This window comes from Camarhynchus parvulus, chromosome 2 (assembly GCF_901933205.1).
Source record: "Camarhynchus parvulus chromosome 2, STF_HiC, whole genome shotgun sequence".
Lineage (NCBI taxonomy): Eukaryota > Metazoa > Chordata > Aves > Passeriformes > Thraupidae > Camarhynchus > Camarhynchus parvulus.
In genome coordinates, this window is record NC_044572.1 from 120,075,668 (window position 1) to 120,099,816 (window position 24,149).

At 38.7% G+C, this 24,149-nt stretch overlaps 1 protein-coding gene across 2 annotated transcripts in view; it reads right to left on the reverse strand.

The window, feature by feature from the left end:
- The window catches only part of STAU2 (staufen double-stranded RNA binding protein 2), a 170,606-nt gene that overhangs the window by 138,404 nt on the left and 8,053 nt on the right, over positions 1 to 24,149 (reverse strand). For both annotated transcript variants that reach the window (XM_030944056.1, XM_030944055.1), the window contains exons 2-5: positions 12,742 to 12,949; positions 11,552 to 11,682; positions 6,795 to 6,954; positions 4,383 to 4,518 (exon numbers count right to left, since the gene is read on the reverse strand). In XM_030944056.1, coding sequence (XP_030799916.1) covers positions 4,383 to 4,518; positions 6,795 to 6,954; positions 11,552 to 11,682; positions 12,742 to 12,940 — 626 coding nt within the window. In that variant the 5' untranslated portion in view covers positions 12,941 to 12,949. The remainder of the gene's footprint in view (positions 1 to 4,382; positions 4,519 to 6,794; positions 6,955 to 11,551; positions 11,683 to 12,741; positions 12,950 to 24,149) is intronic.

A 24,149-nucleotide genomic window follows, 5' to 3' on the forward strand; every position in this document is an offset into this window, starting at 1 on the left:
TTTCCTCTATTATAATCTCTGTTAGGAATACAGAAACCTTTGTTAAATAAGAAGTCGTCTAACATGGCTGGATTCAGGGTTGGCAACTTTTTTAAGAGCTCTGTGTTATCAGAGGCCATCTGATAACACAGATATTCTTTTACCAAACTTGCATAGATTTTACTTCAATAAAGAAAATCCAGAGAAGACTCCAAGTTGTTATCTACACTGTGAAATAAATGAACAGAAGTATACAGATACTTCATCAGCCTGTCACAATATGCAGTATAATGGCAGTGACACAATGCCGTTAATAAGTTAACAATACTGCATTCACTATCTTGAGTGAAGACTAAGCATGAAAACATTCATACCTCATCCAGTTCCAAGCTGGACTGTGTTTTATCTACTTAGCTACCCTAAGAGGGGCACTGACTTGTCTTGCACCTCCTAACTTAGCACAGAAGAGACTTACAAGGCTAAGACCTTAATACAGTGTTAAACACTGCCTTAAATGTTTTGCTGTCTGCCATGCTGAGTTTTGCATGCACAAAGCTCTAGAAATAGCCAGTCTCCAACACCTACCCTGGTGCAGCACTACCAGCACTATAAGCAACAGGTAGCTAGAGCATGTCCTGATAAAAATCACAGAAATACTATGGGAAAGTGTTACTGAGAACATTTGTTGCATTGAAGAGAACACCTGTAGAAGGATGCTCATTTGGGACATCTCATCGCTTGCTTTCCATGCTGACCAGTAGGAAAACCTTCCCTTTTTCCTCTCATTTGTTTGCTGTCCTTTTCCCTATGAAAAGAGCATATCTATCACATAGCTATCACCTTTACCTTCACAGTTTCAGACCTTGCCAATGGATGTAGGCCCCTTACAAACCTGCTTCATCATCCTCTGTGCAACATACTGCCCATATAACTATATTCCACGGCATGTGAGAGTAGTCCTTCACACATTTAAGTCAACCTAAGTTGCCCTTACATTCCAAACACAGCCTGCCCCTCTCTGGCAAAGGCACAAGCCCCTGTCTGCCAAGAAAAAAGTGTCTAAGTACAGTTGTAAGTCGAGGAGTAACTTCTGCTTTCCTCTCCCCCCAAAAATTGATTAACTTCCAAGCAGCTCAACTTCCAGTGCTGGAGGTAGGAAATATTCAGGGACACAAAGGCTAGGGACAAGTGAAGGAGGAGGAATCACTGCCACTTTGACATAAATCACCTTAGCCTGACAGGGAGTCTGGCCATCAACTTTGCATACGAATTGCAACTCTCAGATCACGTTTCCATGAGATACTGAAAAGGATCTTTTGTGCCACTTGAAACACTAGACTTTACTGGTATAGAGATATGCCCTAGAATGAACTTAATAATCTATTTTTTCCTCAAGACATTAGTCTTGCCAGTATCAGAGTTTCCCTAATGCAATCTCCTAATCTTCGTCTGTATCTTCACCTATTTGAAAAGCACATTTCTTTAAACAGAGATCAGCAAAGGGAATGCAGATACAGTATAAAGACAAAGCTTCCAATTTATTTAATATATTTAGTATCTTTTTTAATAACAGAAAATCTACAGTCAGAAACTAATGAAAATGAAAGAAACCTTCATGCAGCATATTATCTACATTAATTCGCAAATCTTGTTTTTAACAGTCTATATAGTCTGCATTTACTTGGGTACTTCAACAGTACTTCTATTCCACTACCCAATTCCCAAAAATCAGCAAATGAATGTTAAATACAATGTGGCAGTAGAAGAAAATAAATGTAACATATTATACCACAGGAACATAATACACTGCTGCATCATATACTTTATATTTCAGACTTCACTGGCTATTATAAACAATGCAGACTGTGTCTCCTGGCTTGCCCGTGGTGAGGATGAGTAGCAGTTGCCAAGCAGTGCTGACTGGCAGAGGTGCAGGATTGTGCCCATCACAGCCAGTGCCCACAGCACAGCCAGGCTGAGCCATGGGGGCTGTGCTGAGCTGCAGGGCCCATGCCCAGCACAGCTCACAGGACAGGGCTGTGCTGCTCAAATCCCCTGGCCACAGGACAGACCTGTGGCAAGAGATGGGCCCCTGGACAGCTCCCCCTCGGTACCACCCGTGTGGCCCTGCCTTTATCCGACAGCACAGCACAAAGTTTTCACATGACCATCAGCCCAGACTATTCCTGACAGGGTTGTCCCCTTGTAAGCAAATCCTATAAGAGTGTGAATGACCAAGAGGGGTTAATCTCTGCTAAGGCTGAGGTCTGCATGATGAGGTGCCTATGGGGAACAGTCCTGATCAATGCCACATCACTCAGGGCTCAAGGTAGCTGAAGGCATAGAAGATTATCTGTAATATTTGTTTCTTAAACCGGCAGGTCTAACAAACAGCATTTAAACGACACCTTACAAAGTCTAAGCACGTTTCTTACTGTGATAATAAAGGGCCAGCACCTCCCTATGCAAAACAAGGCAATGAACAATTATTTCTAACACAGTAGTCCATCAACAGTACTATACAGATAATTTTTCTGCTTCCTGTTTCCTCTAGCATTCATGTGTATACATGGCGTGTGCACAGCAGGTATTGTTCATGCAGATAGACAGGTATGTCCAGTTATTTACTACTTAGTAAATATTACTAGCTATTATTCAATTTACTAACCATAGTAGTATAAGCTATTCTGCATGGGTAACTGCACTCAAATAAGCACAATGAAAAAGCAAGCACAGATTGTGGACTTCTGTCCCACCTAGCCTGTTTGCTTTGTGATCAGAAAAATCAAGTGGCCTTGGCTACCTCATGTGCCCAGAAAAATAGCCTTCATGTATCACTTTACCCTAACACCAAAACACGGCTCTCATGAAAGAAAGATTTCAAGGAAGCAAACTTATAAATTGAGCTAGACACACTAATCATTTTCTATGAAAAGAAATAATAAGAGTCAGCAACTGCTGAGTGTTTTGACATTCTATTTCCACCAATACCTTTCCATAATTAAGTTCAGATTCCAGAATCCCAGATTTCATGCCTTTAACTAGCTTTCATTTTTCCAGTATAGCATTATATCTGCTAGTCAAGCTAATCTCACTATAAAAGCAATTTAAATAAATGAAGGATTTCTAAATATTAACTAAACTCTTTTCAAGCACCATAATTAGCTTTTTAAACCATGATGGATGTAAGCAGAGACACAGGTCAGCAGTGACTAGAAATATAAGACAAGTGATACAAAAACCAGGCACTGTTCCACAGAATAATTAAAGGGTTTCTTCCAGATTATTTTGGGGTTTTTTTGTCTTCTATAATTCTAGGTATTGCTGTTATAAAACAACACAACCCACCAGCCGAGCAAATTTTAAAAAAACCAACAAAAAATCCAAGTCAGAATGAAGTGTTAAAACCCTACACTTACCAAATTATCATGATTTGGGGAAACATAAAATAGAATTAAGTAAATTGAAATATTTTCCTTAGACAATTCTGAAATGCTGCTTTTTTTTAAACTCCTTAATTTTTCAACATTGCAATAAATTCAAGTTCTAATGAAGAGTAATTTTGAACCAAAACACTCCTTCAGAGTTCATACCCTCAAGCCATTTGACAATTTTGAGATGCATAATAATGAACATGAAATCCATCAAGTCAAGCTTTATTAAAAAGGTAACATTTTTCACTGATAAAACATGTGTTTAGAACTTTCTGACCTGTTTTGGTTTGGTCTTTTTTTCATATTACGGATAATATTTTGTGTCTTGGAGCTTCAAAAGACCTGATCTAATACAGTTCCTCTGGGGACAAATAAGGAAAAATGAGGGAAAAAACCTATCTCAGAGAAAGTTTTTCAGATTACAAACTGACATAGTTCTGAGTATAGGTTTTTAAACTGTGAAATAAAGGATTTTTCCCAACTAAACATTGAGGATTAAGGAACTGAGATAGCTGACCAAGAAGAATGGCGAAAAAACAGAAACCAGAGAATGGTTTCAAGCTAGTTATCAAAATGAAGTCTTTCTAATTTTATATTCAATTTCTAAGAAAAGATTGCTTCATTTTTGATGCCACAGATTCGAATCACATGACATGACAGCAAAGAAAAGCAAAACCTTTCTCTGAAGTTAATGATCTGCCTTCTCACCACCACGGCTGTTTAATGTGCTTTTTAATGCACATAAAAAAAACAAAAGCAGTTTTACACATCTTTATTCTTTGTGATGAGCTTAGGGCACCTGTCTCTTTTAGGAGGTAATTATGCATGTTTCTAAATAAGACTGCAGACTCTCCTTAACAAAATTTTTCTTTTACTCTGAAGTAGTTTTCTTTTACTCTGAAATAACCTAGAAACTTAATGAAGATTTAGGACATAAAAAAAATTTAAAATAACAGAAAGAATACAAACCTCTGATTGTACATGCCCCGGAAATTATAATTTGCTCTGTAATTTGGGATTGGCTTTGGATCTAACGGCCTGTAGATGGCAGGTTCTCCCCTTTTCATTGCCAGACCATTCAGTTCCACAGTTGGTGTTATACTGCCTGCAAAAAAAACCACTGTAAGTAAGGTGCTTAAACCAGAAATACTGAAAAACACACAAGCAGGACTGAGCTACAAAGAGAGACCTACACCATATTCTTTTTACTCTTAAATTAAAAAGATGCAACTAAAAAGACATTTCAGTTTCTTTAAAAGATAGGAATATAGATGTCAACTTAATCATACGCAATGAGAAAGAACATTTAAAAATCTCTCTCAGTGAATTCTCTATGCAGTTTCAGTAGACTAACCTTCACATATGAATGAGAAAATCAGTGTAATAAACAAGCTGGTTATTCATCTTTCCAAAGTACTTACAATACATTATGATACATTCTGAAAGAACTATAAAGATAATAGAATAATGTGTCTTTCTGCTGAATACCATTAAATAAAACCACAAGCAGAGCAAAGAGTCATTGAAACAAGCATGAAGTAACAGGCATTACTGCAGTCATTCAGAAATCTCACAACAAGTGAGAAAAAATGTTTTATTTGCAAGACTTGAAAACTAAGATTATGTCTAAGAACTAATGGTCTCATAGGAGTGATCTAACAGACTGAGCACACAGCTCCTGGAAATCAGTGCAACTACAGCCATCTACTGGTGACAGAATGCAAAAATAGAAGGCAGCCAGTACTTGCCCACTTGCATGGTTTCTAAAAATGCCAAATAAGCTACATCCAACTCCTTTCTTTCTTTTTTATTAGATAAAACGTTCAGCTACAATAATCCCCACTTACACTGTTGTAAGAGAATCCTGAATGAGCTAAATTCCAATAAAAAGGAGTTAATATATTCTGAAAATATTTTCATGAGAGATTCAAATGAATTTACCCTTTAAAAAACTATGATTAATTTTCCAGACTGACATTGGAAGCTTTATGTGCCAAATGATAAAAATGTTTATGCAACACTTACTCAAAAACTTATACCAACAACAATTCTTATAATTTCCAGAGCAAGACATTTATATGAATTCAAATTTTTTATAGAAATACAAAATGTCATTTTGATGAGAATATACCTGTGCATATACAATGCACCTTTCTTAGAGCAAAATTACAGTGTTAAGTGATAAAATTTTTAATTAATTCTCTTAAAGCCTATTCCTCTTGTTATCAGATTTTCCCTCTAAGAATATGCTCAAAGCCAAAAAAATCTAGAAATCTTGACATCTACAATGTCAAGAACCAAACTCAGGATCACTTTTCACAGAGGTTTGAGCGTCCTGCTTTGTAAGCAGCCAAAGTCACAGTGACTGTGAAGGGAGCAGGGCAAAACCAGTGTCCTGGTTCTGGAGAGGAAACATACTGATCTCCAAAGGAGAGAGAGAACACTAGCACACCACTCTCAAACAATCTCTAATGCTCAGGATAACACTCACAAGTTCTAAAGGAAATTTACTCCTGCTTTTATCTTTCCAACATAGAGAAGATAAACTGCAAAATTACTTAATTTTAAGAAAGCGGCTGAAGAATACATTTTTAAAAGAGGGGGAGGGGTAGATGGAAATTTAAGGGGAAAAAGGGAAAACAGAAAAGAGGTGGGGGAAAAGGGTTATTTCAAAATAAAAATGAGAAAATAATCTCACTACTTGATTTCCTTTATATTAGTCTGAAATGAAGTTTTTTTTTTAATTGATCAAGACAGAACAGACCACTGAGCATGTGCATGATATGTGTACCTCAGAAGGTTTTGCATGCACCAAAGGCAACAGCACAAAATGAAGGCTGAAAGACACCAGTACACATTCTTTCTATTATTGAATCAAGTTTCTAAAGCCACCTGAAAGCTTTTTGAAAGCACAGGTTGCTCTGAAGGAAACCTCAGCATGCAGGAAATTACCTGTCAAAGTTCTCATGTCAAATCCCAGCCTTTTGTTTATGCCAGAGATGCAATTTCACAGGATTGGACTGGATAAAATTTCCAACTTCACTGGAAAGTTAGCTAAAATAATGCTTTGGGAAATGTGTTTTAGTTGATTCAGTCTGGTTTTCTCCTTTCCTCCAGTCTGCTTACAGTTGATCACATACCATCACTTAGCACATATCTAAGCATTACCTAATTAATATATTCCCTTACAGTTCAGCCATTTTAGATATGTGCATTAAAAATTCTTCCATGAAAGCTTGCTAGAGGTTCTGCATTATCCAATCATACTATAGCTATGTTGATTTTCATCCTAGAAATTTAAGTATCTTGTTAAAATTACTTATTGAGTGCTATAATATGCTGAGACTTCGACAAGATCTAACACAGAGGAAAATGTCATACCTGGATTATTATTTACATTGTTTTTGGGTGGTCTAGGCGTTGGCTTGGGAAGGGTGGTTTCATTCAATGCTTTGCTAGCAGCAGCATGTTGGGCCTTTTTAATACTGCTTCCTTCAGCTTCCCAGGTCTGTTCTCCAAGAGTCAGCTGCACTGTGAACATCTTCAAAGACAAAGAACAGGTAAACACTGGCAAGATTATCACTGTGGATTAGAACAATATGTATAAAAGCTTCCAGGGCAGAAGAGAGACCGTGCTTTCTTTTCATTGTATTCAACTCCCAGATAATACATCTGATTCTTCCAGAGATCAGTGAGACCTTATCTGTGAGCAACATTTGGCCTTTCAAATCACAAAGTAAAATAGTGTAATGGTAATGTCATTATCAAAGAACAGAATAGTATTTAAACCAAGTAAGAATAACTTCAAACTGATCCTCTGCTCTTAGAAGACTATGTACAGGTCAGCTATGAACGCATTTCTTCCTATATTTGAGTATGTTTAGTCACTTTACTTGTAGAAAACAAACACTAAACATGCTACTGAGAAAAAAAATCAATTCTGTAATGATTATGAATGAACATAAATGACTACACTCTTCTCAAGGCAGCAGAGAATTTGGCCCAGATAGTTTTACAGAGTGAATTAATTTCTCACATATCCAGATTTCTAAAAATAAATGCCTTTTGTTAGGGCAGAGTCACAACTCAAGCATGTTCAAAAAGAGAAAGTAAGAAGCAAAATAATTACTATCTCTTCTAATGAAACTGCAGTTCTTAATGTAAAATCTATAATGAGGACAGGAACTGTAAACATCCAGAGTTCAGAAATGGACTAACTGATAAAAACCATATATTTCAATTTCTATGATAGAGGGCTATTTCAAGTATCCATGCTGTGCAAATTGTGCCAATAAAACTCAATGCATGTTTAAGATATTAGATAGACTCTATCTTCTGTGTGATACATAAATGTTCTGTTTAAATTTGAGCATCTGAGAACAAGGGGAGAAAAGCTAGGAACTCGATATATTTGCCATATAATCCCTAGATAAAAAGCAGGACTTAATAGTCAGACACACACAGTAAACTAAGATTCACCTACCTCAGAAAACAGACTAACTTACTTGAGTCAAAGAAAAAATTATCTACATATTAGTATGAGAAGTATATAAAGTAAAATTTTAATGTTGACAGTTCTCTAATTGTTTCCCTTATTTAAATTTGCTAGATTCAGGACCAGGTTTTTAGAGATTAATATCGTGGGCAGCCTTTAAATCTGCCTTTACATATACATTTTTTTAGCAAGTACTTGCAAACAAGCATTTGAACACAAGAATGTACGTGTCTCCCAGCTCAGCCCTCTGCACATGCACGCATTGCATTCAAACTGAATGCTATAAATACATACTGGTGTCTTAATTACAGCCTTGAGTTCTGGCCTACTGCAATTTTCAGAAGCACAATGCAAGACCCTGTATCAGAGCTCCTATTGCCATGTCGTTTTTGCCACAGCAGTCACAACAATTTCCTCATGGAAGAAAGAGAGAAATAGTCTCTTAATTTTACACTCTGTCAAACCCTACCCCCATCTGAAAGCTAAGATGGGTATTAGAGCTAAATACCCATAATTATATAAATTACATACAAACATACATCCTTATTACTAAAAAAGTTGAAATTTGATTTCTAGATCTGAAGTTTATATATTTTATATTTTGCAAGAAAGTATCCGTACAGTATTTTTATAGGAGGAGGAAATACCTGAATTTAAATGAAAATATGATTAATAATGGCTACTTATCTACCTATAACTCTTAGTGCTTAGAACAATAAATAGGAACTCCAGATGACAGAGGGCTTGCTCAGGAAATTTCTGCCAGTCAGAGCACCTTCTCACTTAACACATCTGCAAAAAAACTCCTGCAAAAATGCACACATAGGAGTAGGTTTATTCCTTTATTAAAGGAACAAACCTGCCTAAATCCAAACTCTGGAGCAGATAATGGAACATTCAAGTCCTGGAATACCAGAGCTAACAGTTCTGCTATTGACTGAGAGACATTTTTCACCTGAGGAAATTTCTATTCCTTACACCCAACATAATCTACCTGATGTCCAGAGAGCAGAAATGCAAAGGCCACCATGCTTATGCTTGTTCCATTCTGCTGTGCTTGTAAGGTCAGTCTCTCTAAGCTCTGACAACTCTTTACTCCTCACTTCTTCTGTGTAAAACTTTCTCTCCTCCTTCCCAGTTTTTGAAGTGCTACATCCCTTACCCCTTTCCCTCTTTTCTGTACCACCATCCACTTTCTTTTGCCACTGTTCCTTTTAAATTTGTATCCTGAAATGACACTGACATGGGAGGACAGAAGACACAATCAATCTGACTTACGTACTCAAAACATCATTTATGCTAACAAAGACTTTCTGATTTTTCTTATGATGAAGAATCCACCTGGAGGGCAGATTCCTAGAAACCCTAAGTGCACTGTTAGGAAGAGCCACTTCTCTCCCAACTGCACTGTTTCTAGTTTTCTATTTCTACCCAATTGTCTAAACTTTTTTTCCAGAGACAACTAGGAAAAAGGATATAAACATTTACTAGCATTTGTGGTCACAATACAGACAGCTATCTTGTAGAGCATGTCTGAAAATTGTGAAAGCCACCCGTGGTCAGGAACACAGTATGTGTAGGAACAAAGCAATATGAGAAGCTCCTTGAATGGCAAAGAGCAACAGCAGCATTACATCCTTCAGATCATGCTTCCCAGGACAGATTTAGGTCTCTTTCACATATTCTGTCAAGTATATCATCATATTACTAGCAAGACATGATACTAAATTGCTAATAGAGTCATAATAAATTCTATCTCTTTCTTCACTTTTCATAGGTCAAAACCTGCATAATCTTATCAATATTGCCCTCATTCTTCATTCATTTCTCTTTTTTTTATCTCACTACACAGATCAAAATTAGACTTAATATCCATCTGAGTCTATAGAGCACATAACTGGTTTTTTACCACTATGAGCACAACTAAAAGAATTAGGTAAATTGAAAAATTGAAAAATTAAGAAATTAATTGAAAATCTGGATTTCAGAAGTGCAGGTAACGCAGACTTAAGTCATTTAATTGATACCAGTTCCTTTAAAAGGAATAACAAATATATCATAGAATCAATAAAGTTGATTAGACCTCTAGGATTAGCAAGTCCAAACTTTGACCAAACACCACCACACCACACAAACCATAGTACTAAGTGCCATGTCCAATCATTTCTTGAAAACTTCCAGGGATGGCTATTCCATCACCTCCCTGAGCAGTCCAGTCCAATGCTTAACCACCCTCTGAGTCAAAAAATTTTTCATCGTGTCCAAACTGAACCTCCCCTGGCACATTTTGAGGTTATGTTCCCTTATCCTGTTGCCAATTGCTTGGGAGAAGGGTGCTCCCTTCCACGTGTGAACAATTTCTTATCCTACTAAAATTTTAAGCACAATATGAATGTCCTATAACTCAAATCTCCTTACTGCTGAGAAATGTAAACAGCCAAAACCACACTGCAAAGTAATTATTTTTTCACAAAAATGGAAAAAAAAAGGTAACACAATAAACACAATAGTGAGAAGTTACAGAAAGCCCAACAAATGCAATATGCAACCTAAAACCAACCAGCCAGTGTACCCTGTAGTGCCAAACACCTCCAGGAAGAGGAAGAGCTCTTCAATTTCCATTTGCAACGAAGGATGCTAAAAGCAGCCCCACACCTGCTGACATCATTTCCACCACTGTAACACGTTCAGCATCACCACCCAGAGCTGAAGGTCAGTGATTTGCATCAGTTCTGCACTAGTCGGCAACACAGTGTGCAACACAGGAACAAGGGGCAAGGGCAGAGACAGCCCATGAGGAGCTGAAACTGTTACTAATCTACACCCTGGCCCTGCTGCCTCATGTGATTTAGCCACTCCAGAAATACTACGCACAAAGCAGCTACTAATTGTGCCAGCGTCTCACTCAGACTTTTCTCGGATTTTTCCTCCCCCAGTTTGCTCCTAAGTAGGGAAGAAATTCAAAATTATATCAAAAAATTACCATGAGGATATTCCTCTGTATTCCCCATCATCTGAAAGCATCCTAATTTTTACTTCTTAAATTGGACATCCACCCAACAAGTGGCCAGAGTTAGCTGTCAAATCACTAGAAACTTCTATGCTATAATCACATTAGGAGTTTTAGTATTGTAAAGTTGCACAGTAATAAAGTTTGTGCCCTAGAATGCAAGACTCAAAGACAGACTATCAACTTAATGGACAAAAAATTGCATCAATAAGCACTTTAAAAAATGTCACAAATTTGTCATCACCATTACCATGAAACAAATGCAGAGGAGTCATCAGAGGCATGCTGACTGCGGAGAAACATTCATGCAGCCCAAAAAGCAAATGCCCCAGAAAGATTAAGGAAGGGTGGTGACACCCTGAAAAAACCTTCATGAGGTCTATATAAAGACCAGCAAATGTAAACTCAAAGATGAGACACAAAGTAAAGTACAAAATGATCTACAGGGCTTCTGTAACAGAAATACAGGCATACTTTCTGAAAGTGTGGTCTAAAAGAGCAGCAAAATAAAGAACAGGAAGAAAGCCCTTACACTAGAAATGTAGCTGGGTTTGACAAGCACATTTGTCCAAACCATGATATTATCTGTTCAGCATGTAAGGTATGGCTCATCACCTGGAACTGTGACCTTACCTTGGCATGAGCAGGCCCTCTTTCATTCAGAAGCTTATACTGGGGTTGAATTCTATTGAAACGGGCTAACTCATTTACCAGACACATTGGAGTTTTCTCTTTGGGGTTTGCCATGTTATCTTGGAGAGGAGCTGTAAATAAAGAGTCTGTAAAGTTTTTGTGGAGAAATGTACTCTTCACAACTTCACAAAGCTTTGCAAAAGCAGCATGCTTAAAAAAGGAAATACTTTGGCTAAAACATAATTTTTGCATATATGCTAAATACAAAGTTTAAATACCATTTATATATCAATCACATGAAACTATGTAGTTCCCAATAACAATTTTGATTGCATGCAATTTAAAAAGCCCCAAAATTATTTCTTTCCAAAATGTCCATATGAAAGATGACAGTACAGGAGAGCATATGCATATTCTGTATTTTCAGTGTCACCAAAGTTCACTGTCAGGAGTATACTGGTTCCTGGAGTTGACTAGTCTTTAAGAATGGTTTTTCCACTCTTTGAAGCAGAAGTGGGTAGCATAAGAGTTATGAGACAAATACAGTAGATGAAACCCTGAGGTCCCCACTTGTTTTTGCCAGCTTCTTCCCAGAGTTTAAGACTTTTCTCACAATACCAAAGTCACTCTCAGAACACTCATATAGAACACCTCCTCCTTTAAGGATTTAGTTCTGCTTTCTTTAGACTGTTTCACTTTCTGTGGAGTTTTTGCAATTTATTTGTATTTATCCCTAACACACACACATTATCATTTCTTGCTTAAATTGTTAGGACAACACTTCTGCATTTTACACCCAGTTCAGCATAGAAACTACAGCATTTATTAGGCCACAAAGGAAACACCAAATACTGCCAAGCATTCAGAAGACATTCTGTTCTAGGGAAAAGAAATAAATTTGGAGACCTTCCTGCTCCACTAAAACTTCTCTATAAAAGATACGCTGAGAATTTGACAAAATAGACATGTTCTTTCCTGAGCTTTTACATCATTGATCAAAACTTCACTCCAAATCTGAGCTCAATAAAGAAACTAAACTTTGTAAAGAGTTTATTTAGCCAAAACATTTTTCTATGTGGGTTTTCTCCCTTATTTTAATCCTCTTTAAGACCTAATTATTTTTTTTAAATTAACAAGTCATCAAAAAGATTAATTTGAACACCAAAGAAAATATATCTGGACCAACTTACCTGGTGAGTTGATCAAAGACACGGGATCCACAAGGCTGGCAGTAGGACTGCTACAGCTGGCAGCCGATTCTGAAATGGATCCATTCATTGAGGATGGCAGACTCAGTGTATTTGTAGCTGTAACTGGCAGGGGTAGCACTACAGGGGCCATGGTGGGTCCAGACAGGTTTGCTGTAGTCTGCATTTTAACTTGTGCCATTGCCTGTTACTGCAATAAATACATTTATGATCAGTAGAGCACTCTGCATTTTGAATGTCCAATGACTACAGTGCTATTAGCAACACTCCTTTTTTGCTCCTGGATCCGAGTCACAAAACTGTCCACAAAAGTCATGCCTCTGCAAACATTACTCCCAAATGGATGCACAGAGAAACAAAGCCCAGAGCCAAAGAACATCTCTGGAGAAGAACCTGCACACTTTGGCTCCAGGTTTTGCTTTTCAATGTTGGGGTCACCCTGCCTGAAATATAGCAGGAAGAATTACTATTCTAGAATCAAATTCTACACAATTATTCTGCAGATGAGATAAGAACTTGCCAGTATCTTTAAGAGAGGATGACTTTGCAATCAAATACCATAGCAAACTTGCAAACTTTTGCCATTGTTTCTCCAGTAAAGCGCACCTTAAGTATCCAATAAGGCCACAAGAGAAAATCCCTAATTTTTTTGGCCAGGTACCAAAGTAGAAAAGAGGGGGAAAAAAAAGGAAAAAATACAAACAAACAAGCCTCACCAATGATGCAAGTTCTTAAAAAAAATCACTGCTTATTCAGTCAACAGGTGGAGTACTTCAAAATCCTTGCATAAATTACTGGCAGAGGTACCAGGATTTCCTAAACTAGCCTTCAATCCAATGGCTAAAGCATTTACCGGGAATATGCCAGGTACTAATTATCTCTTTTCATCTGCCCAAATTAGTTTCTTTATTGCAAATACCTGTTCTCAGGCCAGGTCTACATGCATAAACAAACCAGGGTCAGGGCACCACTCCATATTACTCACTGAGACTATGCTCCTTGGCAAAATTTGGGCTACTGGCTGAAAACTCCTGCTGCTGCAAAAACTATGCAAGAGCAGTTTAGGTGCCTGCAGGCATCCCAGGTAATCCACTCAATTAAGAGAGAAACCAATCATTGTCAGTCATCTGGGAAAAAGGTTTGGGTTTCTCCTGTCCCATAAGGAGCAGGATGACATATTTTACTCAGCAGCATGGACACAGACTGTATTATTTGGGGTTCATACACATGAGCTGATCTGTACAGGGCAGATAGAGAGACAAAACCTGTGAGAGCCAACAAGTGGCCTGGGCAACTGGGACTTGTCCCAGCAGCAGCTCTGGTCCTGCTGGCCAAGGCAGAGCAGGGGTTCAGCTCTCATCCACCACTAAGCTCTTTGCTTCTTCTGCTGGGGTAATTCTCTCTCCCTATCAAAAAAAAAGAACCAACAAACAAACCAATTCAACACCTGAGAAACTTTCTAATGGAGGGCTTATTGAAATGAATAACCTATATAAAATATATTGATTACCATCAGTATTTTTGCCCGTCTCTCTCCCAGTCTATTAAAAATATCCAAGTATCTTTACTCAGAGGGACAGTATTTTTGTATTAAGATCCCAAATCACTCATTACACCTTGGAGTACAAGTACTTTAACACAGTTGCACTAGCATAATGAAAATAATAAATCCTATTACTGTGACTCTGTCCTTTGGAGAAGAGGTTCAGACTGGAATGCCGTTTTTATTACTGAGGAAAGACAGATAACTGATTTAAGTCTCTGGAAAGGTAAAAGTAGAAAAAAATTAAAAATTGAGATGCAATCACCTGCTCTTTTCATAACTATCTTTGGTAAGATACTAATAGGGACAGATTTTAAATATATATATGTAGTTAGATGAGATATGTTCAAATACCTCATGTGTTCAAAAAAATATACTAAATTCATACTGTAAAAATCCTACTATCACTTCACAGCAAATGCCATACAATACAGCAGTACTGTTAGAAAGGCCTAACTTAAAGACTGAGAAGATGTAGAACTGTAGAAGTCTTTGGTATACAACATATCTGCTTCTGATTTTAAATATATTATTATAAACAGGAATTAATTAAAAAATATTCTTAATTGTAAACATTAAAGTCAATGATGGCAGAATTGGGCCATATGTCTTAAACATATTTAAAATGAAACCAACATAACATGAAATATCATCACAATAATTGAAGTTTAAAAGCTCACAGTATTTACAGCATTTTATCCTACAAACATGAGTATGAGAAAGGCATCACTCATATGGTACTGCATGAAATACTACTGAATACCTGGTCTTGAGCCCTGCCAGTTGTGAATTACCACTTCAGATTCCACTATTTTAAAAGTTTATTCTTCATGAAAGCAGAACTTACTAGTAAACAAATAAAATATTAAAGTATTATGTTCTACAGTACTGATGTTCTAAAGGGAGAAATTGTGGGAGGGATCCTTTCCTATTAAGGATAAAACAAGAAAAATCAGCTTAAGAATAGTATTGAGGAACTGCAAAAATGAACATGATAAGGTTTAGGGGGAAAAAAGACACTAAAAGTAAAGTACATAGAAAATTCAATTCTGAAATCAGAATTTATCATAACATATTGAATGCTGGATTGCTTTTTTTTAAGCTGCAGAACTCCTAGAAGAAACTGTAACTATTTTGCAAATTAACCTGTATAAGCAAAGATGCCAAGGCAGTAACATAATCGTAGAGACTAACGTTTAAGCAGATGAGATATGGAGATAAAAAATTTGTAATCAGTTCTAAAAATACACTAGTAGAGAGAGATAACAGAAAGAATACAGTTGATATAGTGATGGCATGTCATTCGCACACTACCAGGCAGCCAATCTTCAATGTCATGACAAAAGATGTCAAAAACTCTATGTTCCACCTTTTCTTTACATTTTTAACATATATACACCAGTGTTGTACTGCTTTATGAACAGTGAAGCAAAAAACATTTTGGGGCCTTCCAGCCACAAGCACAAACATAATAAAATACACAGCTATCTAAAATATAGGACTTAGGGGACAGAGATTTCACTAAGCTGGTCAGAGATGAAATGCAGTTATATAATCAAAATATTCTTACATCTTCTAGGCAGATATTTTTGAAAAATCTGACATATAAAAAAGTGATGGCTCATTAGGATTAAGATTACAAGAATCAAGATTACAATTAGAAAAGTCCCCACACCCCATTTCAGGTGGCTACCCAACTCATATCTAGGAAATTCCTACACCCAAGTGTCTCTAAAGAGGTTTCCTTTCCAGTTCAGCAGTGGTTACAGACACTTGCACCTCTCAGAGAAAGCTGAACTGCAAGCTGTGCCTCCCAGCTTTGTGCCTTTACTCAGCTGCCATGCCAAGACACAACAGAAAGGATATTTCCCAATGTTTGAATCACACACATCTATCCAGTCAAAGTCTGCAGATCACAGTGCTGCCGTTTTTGTAAGGCTGCACTGCAGAGCTCATGGTGTCTTATGAGATGCTGCAATGGTTTCTCCTCGTAGTCTCACCAACAGAGATGCAGTAGAAATGCAATAACAAACACATAAAGGGATGCAAATATACTAGAATTGCATTTTACTTCACTTCCCCTTTTGAGTACTTACTACATAGGCAACTACACAGGTTTCATAAAACACTTGGTACTGACTTTCATATTAAACTATGTACAAGCTGTGAATTTTCCTGACAAACTAAAAATGGCCAAACCAAAACAAACTCACACCAAAACAACAAAACAAAACTCCTCACATTTTAAAGTGAAAATATTGTTGTAAAATAGTCCATTCACTTTTTAATATATGAGGAAACACAATGTTGTTGTGAGTTGACCATGTCTGTACACCAGGTGACCACAAAAACTGCTCTGTGGCTCACCACCTCAGCTGGACAGGGGAGGGAAAATATAATGAAAGACTTGTGGGTCTAGACAGGTGCATGAAAAGATCACTCACCAGTTACTGTCACATGCAGAACAAACTCAGCTTGGGGAGATTGACAATAAATTCATTTAATCAAATCAGAGTAGGAAAAGAAGAAATAAAAACTAAATCTTAAGAAAACCTTCCTCCCAGCCATTCTTTGTTCTCAGGCTTAACTTCACTCCTCAATTCTCCATGACCCAGAAGGATGGTGAATGGGGATCACAGTCAGTTCATCACATGTTATCTCTGCCACTCCATCCCGCTAAGGCAAGACTCCTCATATTCTTCCCCTGCTCCAGCATGGGGTCCCTCCCACCGGCGACCGTCCTCCAAAGATTTCTTCAACGTGAGTCCTTCACACAAGCTGCAGTTCTTGGTGAACTTTGCCAGTGTGGATCCCTTCCACAGGGTGGCATCCTTCAGGAGCAGAATGCTGCAGCAGGGGCCTCCCACAGGGTCACAGTTCATGCCAGTAAATCTGCTCCAGCGTGAACTCCTCTCTCTCTCGGTGGGGCCACACATCCTGTGGGTCTCCCCCACAGGCTGCGGGCGGATCTCTGCTCCACCATGGACCTCCATGGGCTGCAGGGGCACAGGCTGCCGTGTTTCACCATGGGCAGCACCACGGGCGGCAGAAGAGTCCCTGCTCTGGCGCCTGGAGCACCTCCTCTCCCCTTCCTTCTGCACTGAACTTGGTATCTGCAGAGCTGTTTCTCTCACATATTATTACTCCTCTCCTCTCCTCTCCTCTCCTCTCCTCTCCTCTCCTCTCCTCTCCTCTCCTCTCCTCTCCTCTCCTCTCCTCTCCTCTCCTCTCCTCTCCTCTCCTCTCCTCTCCTCTCCTCTCCTCTCTCTCCTCTCTCTTCCCTCCCCTCCCCTCCCCTCCCTCCCCTCTCCCTCCCCCTCCCTCCTTCCCTCCCCTCCCCTCTCCTCCCTCCTTTTCGTATTTTTCTGGAATCACTTTATAACCTTAGATCTTGTGACAAAAATATGAACTGAATGCTCAGGTGAAATGAGTCTTGGACTATGTCACAGTAATTGAATAAATAAACACCACAAAAGGCAGAAAGTATGGATGATGAGTTTTCAAACCAAACAGACTTGTACAATATGGGAAAATTGAAAAGGCAATATTAGAAAGAGAAGTCATAGGCACAATCAACTGATAGAGAAACCAATGGCCTGAACAGTCAAAACAGAAGCCTGGACTTCATCTGTGCAGAAAGTGAAAATGCACATATGCAGAGACACCACACTTTCACAGCGCTCTGTCATACAACCCAGAGTACCAAATTTAATCTGTGCATAAGTATTAATGGCGGCACACACTACATACTTGTGAAGGACTTTACAAATGGAACAACTGAGGGACAGCCACTGCTGAGCAAGAAAAATTACTTGACATATCTTGTATTTTATATAACCAAGAGTTCTGCTTATACTTTCTGATCAGTGTACATTTTTCACAAGAGTACCACATTAATGATCCCAGATCCTTTTCTACAGAACTGCTACCCAGCAAGTTCTAGGCTGTGCTCTCTTTGTGAAGCTGTTTCCTAGCTAATGAGACTTTGTTCTTGTCTTCCTTGAATTTTCTTATTAAAAAACCCAACAAAACAGAAAAAAAAAAAAAAGACAATAATTTATTTTTTTCAAGATCACATTAAATTTTAATTCTAATTCCAAAATGTTTGCAAGTCTTCTCTAAGCCTGTTTTATAGCATCTCCAATTTAATAACTGCACTGTTTCATCCACATCATTAATGAAAACATTGAAAGGTACAGGAACATCAATCCAATAGACTGGGGGCAGTGTCTAAGCAGGCAGCAAGCATCTCAAGAGTTTTTTCAGACCAACCCCATTTTGCTTAGAAGCTTGTCAATGTGATTCTTCTGTGAAAGTCCCAACTCACAGAACTGTAATAGTTAACAGCTTCCTAACTAAGAAGGGTTTGGTTTTAGCCTTAGCTTTAAAATTCCATTAAATGTTCTGTTCTTCTATTCTTCTGATATTAATTCATCCGTTCAGTTACACAAAAGCATACAAAACTGCCTAAAGGTAAAATACATTTCTGGTGTGCCATTTCTCACATTCATGGACATTTCTATAAAAAGTACTAAAGAAGTTCTAAGCCTCACGCAATTTTTTTTTACTGTGTTATATCTAGCAGCTTATTTGGGGTTGACAAAAACCACACAGCTCTGGATTACCTTCAGAGCAGCCTAATTAGAACTTTTGTCTTCTAATATCAAGTAATTAGATGGCCACACAGTAGCAGTTTAGCAAGAGTATGACTTAAAGCAACAATCAGCAGATGATTATCCAAACTTATTTGCAAAATTTATTTCATTTATACATTTTAAATAGCAAAAAATAAAACACTAGGCATGAAATTGCACAGGATTTCTCTGTTTTTAAAAATATTTTTTTTTTTCTATATTACTGCTGGTCCCCCCTGTTTGTTCTTCCCATTTGCTCCTCCATCAATTTCACCACTTTTTGCCTTATGAGGAGTGGTTTGCCAACAGCCAAACTGATCTAATGACTTGCTGCCATAGCAAGGGACAATCCCATGTCCTCTCTTCCCTGCAGCAAAAAGCCAACACTTTCTGTCCATCTCCCTGAACCAGTTTTCATGGCAGGTAAGGAGAAAGACCAGAGGAGCATCTGGTCTGTACAAGGAGGGACACAAACTCCTGACCTGCAGTGGGTGCAAGGAATTAGCCCTTTCAACTCCTGCTAATCAGCTTAGCTTTGCTGTCAAGCCATACACTGAAGTTCATCTCCTTCACACTGTTCCTCACAAAGCCTGTGATCTCATCCCTGATGATTACATCTTCAGGAACCCGTGGCCTGGTTTCTTTTCTTTTACTGTGCCTTACAGTAGAGAACCTTATTTTCAATGAATATATGAACACAGCTACCAACTAATTAACAGCTAAGCAATACATGCCAGCAAGTGAAAGGATGCCTTAAAAGCATTTTACTTTGCAGAAGTATAAGATGGGTGGGGGAGAAATCACTCTTTTATTTTCATTGTTTTGGTAAGGTATTTTACAAGCAAAGGAAGTGACATGGACTATTAGGGACTAATACCCAAAATTTAAGGAGCTACAAGACTTACAAAAAAGTTCCTCTTATTGCTCAGTGTTGAACCCAGTCTCTGAAGACTAAATACCACAGTTTCTTACAATTTGTTTTCTCTGCTCTTGGACTGGAGCAGAAAAGAGTTGTAGATAAAGCTCCAGGAAGGCGAGGAAGGGCCAAGCAGCTGCAGTGAACAGCAGGTCACAACATTGAACCCTACCACACTTTCTGATACTATCACCCACAGATGACTATCCTTTGCCAACACTCATGTACAATCAATAAGAATCTTCCTGAGGAAAGGTAGGTATTTTTGAAAGAAAGGTGTTTTTGAAGGTATTTTTGAAAGAAAAAATCAAGTAGGAAACAGACTAAAAATCTGCAGTCATATTTTTCAACCACTTCTTCAAACAGCAGTCAGTTCAACTTCCCTTTTGAATTATTACACATTAAAACAACATAAAAGGACTTAAAACTCAGAAAACTGAGGCAGAAACAGCTTCATCTTGCACATTTCTTTCATCATGAAACCATATCTATTCCCTAGCTTCCAATATGATGTTGATCCAATTTGGTACAAAAAGCATGCAAGTCTCCAAATCAATGACCACATCACCATTATCACAGAATCACATTATGTGGGAGCACATACTATTTATATCTGTCATTGAGTCAATCCTTCTTTAAAAACTTACTTTAAAATTGTTTCATGTAAATTTGAAAAGAAAAGTAAAAAAACAAACCAGACAAACAAGGCAGCTAATTATGGAATCACAGACTAAACCTAAAGATTTTCTCAATCAACAAAATGGCCAAACATGGGGACTTTTACTGCCATTTAATTATGGTGTGTTAGCAACAGGGCAAGAACAGAAGTCTTACCCTGCAATCAAGATTGGATGTATATAACTTGAAATACATAGAATGTCCCAGAGTAAATATAATAAACAAACATTTAGGATGTAGTAAATTACTTAAACCACTACAGCAAATGTCAAGTAACTAATATGAAAAATCAGTGATCTACAAAGCCATTTACATCCACAGTACCTGTCACACCAGCACAGTCACCCACATTGTATGGCACAGCTGTACAGTGAGATATGAGGACTCAGATAAGGATTAAAGGCATCTATAATTCAGGTTTACACATATAAGCAAGGTTTAAATTGTCACTGAGTAAAAGGAAATACAGCATGGAATTACCATGGTTTACCACAGGGTACTGGGCTTGCACGGCCAAGCTTTGGCAGCAAGGGGTTACAGGGGTGGCTCCTGTGACAACCTGCCAGAAGCTTCCTCTGTCCAGCAGAGCCAATCCCTGGCAGCCCCAAAGATGGACGTGCTGCTGGTCAAGGCTGGGCCAATTAGAAATGGTGGTAATGCCTCCAACATATTTCAGAAGAAGAAAAAAAAGTCCTTGCACAGTTGTAATTGCGGGCAGAGAAGGGCAGGGTGGGAATGTGTGAGAGGAACAAGTGTGCAGACAGCAAGGTCACTGCAGAAGGAGGGGCAGGAGGTGCTCCAGGCACCAGAGCTGGGATTCCTCTGCAGCCTGTGGTGAGACCATGGTGAAGCAGCTGCGCCCCTGCAGCCCATGGAGATCCATGGGGATGCAGGGATTTGCCTGCAGCCTGTGGAGGAGCCCCACACTGGAGCAGGTGGGTGCCTGAGAGGAGGCTGTGAGCCCATGGGAGACCTGTGGAGGGAGGAGCCCTGCTCCTATAGTGGAGCAGCCTGGCCTTGAAGGACTGCACTCCATGGAAGAGTCACCCATGCTGCAGCAGTTTGGGCATGGATTGTATTGCCCATGGGATGGACTCGTGGTGGAGAGGCTTATGGAGAACTATGTCCCGCGGGAGGGACACCGCTGTGCAGCAGGGGAAGGACTCCTCTCCCTGAGCAGCAGGAGAAAAAGCTGGTGATGAACTGACTGTAATGCCCATTCCCTGTCTCCCTGTGCTGCTGGAGGAGAGTGTAGAGCAGGGAAAGAGGGAGGGGTAGGAAGAAGGTATGTTTAAGGCTTTATTTCACTTCTCATTATTCTGCTCTGATCTTGTTAGTAACAAATTCAATTAATATCTCTAATTTGAGCCTGTTTTGCCCATGATGGTATTTGGTGAGTGATCTCTCCTGGTCTTTATCTCAACTCATACACCTTTCATTATACTTCCTCTCCCCTGTCCAGCTGTGGAGGAGAGTGAGACTGGCTTTGATGGCTGCCTGATATCCAGCCAGGGTGAACCCACTACAGTCTTTTAAAGACTCAATACACAATGCCAGCTGAGATGTCCTGAGACGCCACATCTGGGTACCTGCCTATTCCATTAGCTGCTGCTTCAGGTAACAGACATTCTCTCTGAAGACTCATGCCACATCTGACACTGCATGTGGCAGGCAGTTCAGAGAAACCCTGACATGAAGAGGCAATGAAATGGCAATAATGTGTGTGTTTAAAGAAATTTATTACACCAGTCAGTACAGCCAGCAGACCCAGGGAATTATTCAAGGTGATCAACAAGTAGGCTTCTAATTTAGGATTAGCTAACCACACAGCTGAGTGGCAGCTGAGAAGCAGACAGGGTAACTTAGCGTCTCAATCTGCACAAGATGCCAAAATACAGGCAACTGAATCCTACCCAAAGTCTACTGCCAAACTTGTCTTCAACAAGTAAGTGATCATGGATGTTACTAAAACTAACAGACACAATTACAGAAGTAAATAAGCTCCTTTGCAGAGACAAGTCTTTTTGTAAAGAATGATGGAAAATGCAGGGGTTAGGGCACTGACTGCAATTGTGCATATTTGCATGAGCAAGAGTATAAAAACTTGTAACAAGAAACTTAACAGAAAGTGGAGCATACTGACAGGCAGGAATGCAACTCTTCCCTTGCTTCCCTGGCAACAGTGAGGCTGACATGAAAAAGCTGGGAAAAGAGCAACTCAGGCCACAGTGCATCTTACTGTGTGCAGCAAAACTAATGACCCCAGACTGTACATGTGGCTAATTTTCTTTTCTAACAGAGAAATCAGTCAGGTCCTGTGTATACTAGTCTTGCCACTCAAAGACTCAAGGAGAGACTTCATAGACATCCTAACAGAGATCCTAAGTAGAGAAACTATTAATATTAATCTGAAAAATTATGGTAAAAAGGATTGCTATTTTGTATTAAAATTGTAAGGGACATCAATCAGATTACCAACTTGAAGATTTCAATGCTAGAAGAAAACTAAAAGATAAAGAAAGCCAATCTGTTGCATCAGAAACTGTTTGGCATCTCAAAACATTTCAACCTGTTTATAACCCAAAGCCCAAGGGGGAAAATCAGTCTGCTTTATGTAATGTTAGCTGCATTAAGATAATCTCATCAGAAAGTCTCTCTCAATTTATTGTTCCTGTCCAGAAAACAGAGTAGATGGTATAAAAGCCATGGAAATTTCCAACAGCCAGTACAAGCTAACCCAGTTCTCACAGTGCCACAAATTTTAAGCTCAGAAAAGACTCTGAACCATCCAGACAGAATATTGGTTCAAACACAGCCATCCGTTTGACCCAGCCAAGATACCCTGAATTACTACAGGGAAGAAAATGTGAAACTCCTTCATGAAGCAGCAATGTGATCATCAGACCATTCTTTGTGGGAAGGCTTCCTCATCCAAAACTCATCATGGTTTGTGGTAGATCCCAAAACCTACGTTACAGGTGGCTCTAATGCCTTACAGATCCGAGGCAGGACACACACCTTACCCAATACCAGAGGTAATATCCTCTTTGTATTTGCTTACTGCACCTGAGAGCAAGCACTAACCCAAAGCACAAGAGCTGGCTGTCCAGTATTGTAACTCTTCAGCTCTCTCTTTACCATGACTACAAACCACTTATGACTTCTTCAGAACTGGAAACTTGTATCTCCTCCAGACACTCTGTGATAAACAGTCATATCTGTAACAGTTTTTAAAAGATTAAGTGGTTATCATACCATCTTACTCCAGATACAGGTAACTCACATTCACCTTATGTTAAACAAAAATGAATTAGTCAGCTTTCCTGAATAAAAATAGCTGAATAGAAGCCTAAGCCACTAGTTTAACAACCAATCATCAGCTTAAAAGTGGAGAAGAGGATTAACTACATGAAAAAACATGACTCAAACTTGACACTCTGAGGCTACACACTTGTTTGCATCAAAGCTGTAACTGGTTCCTTATTTGTGATGTTGGAGTCTAATCTGAGGTGCTTCCACGAATCTAGTTTCTAAGTTAATTAGTATTTTGAAATTTCTCTCCTATATATTTTCAAAAGCTGCACTCTTTTCCCAATTTGTGCTAACAAGTAGTAGTTAC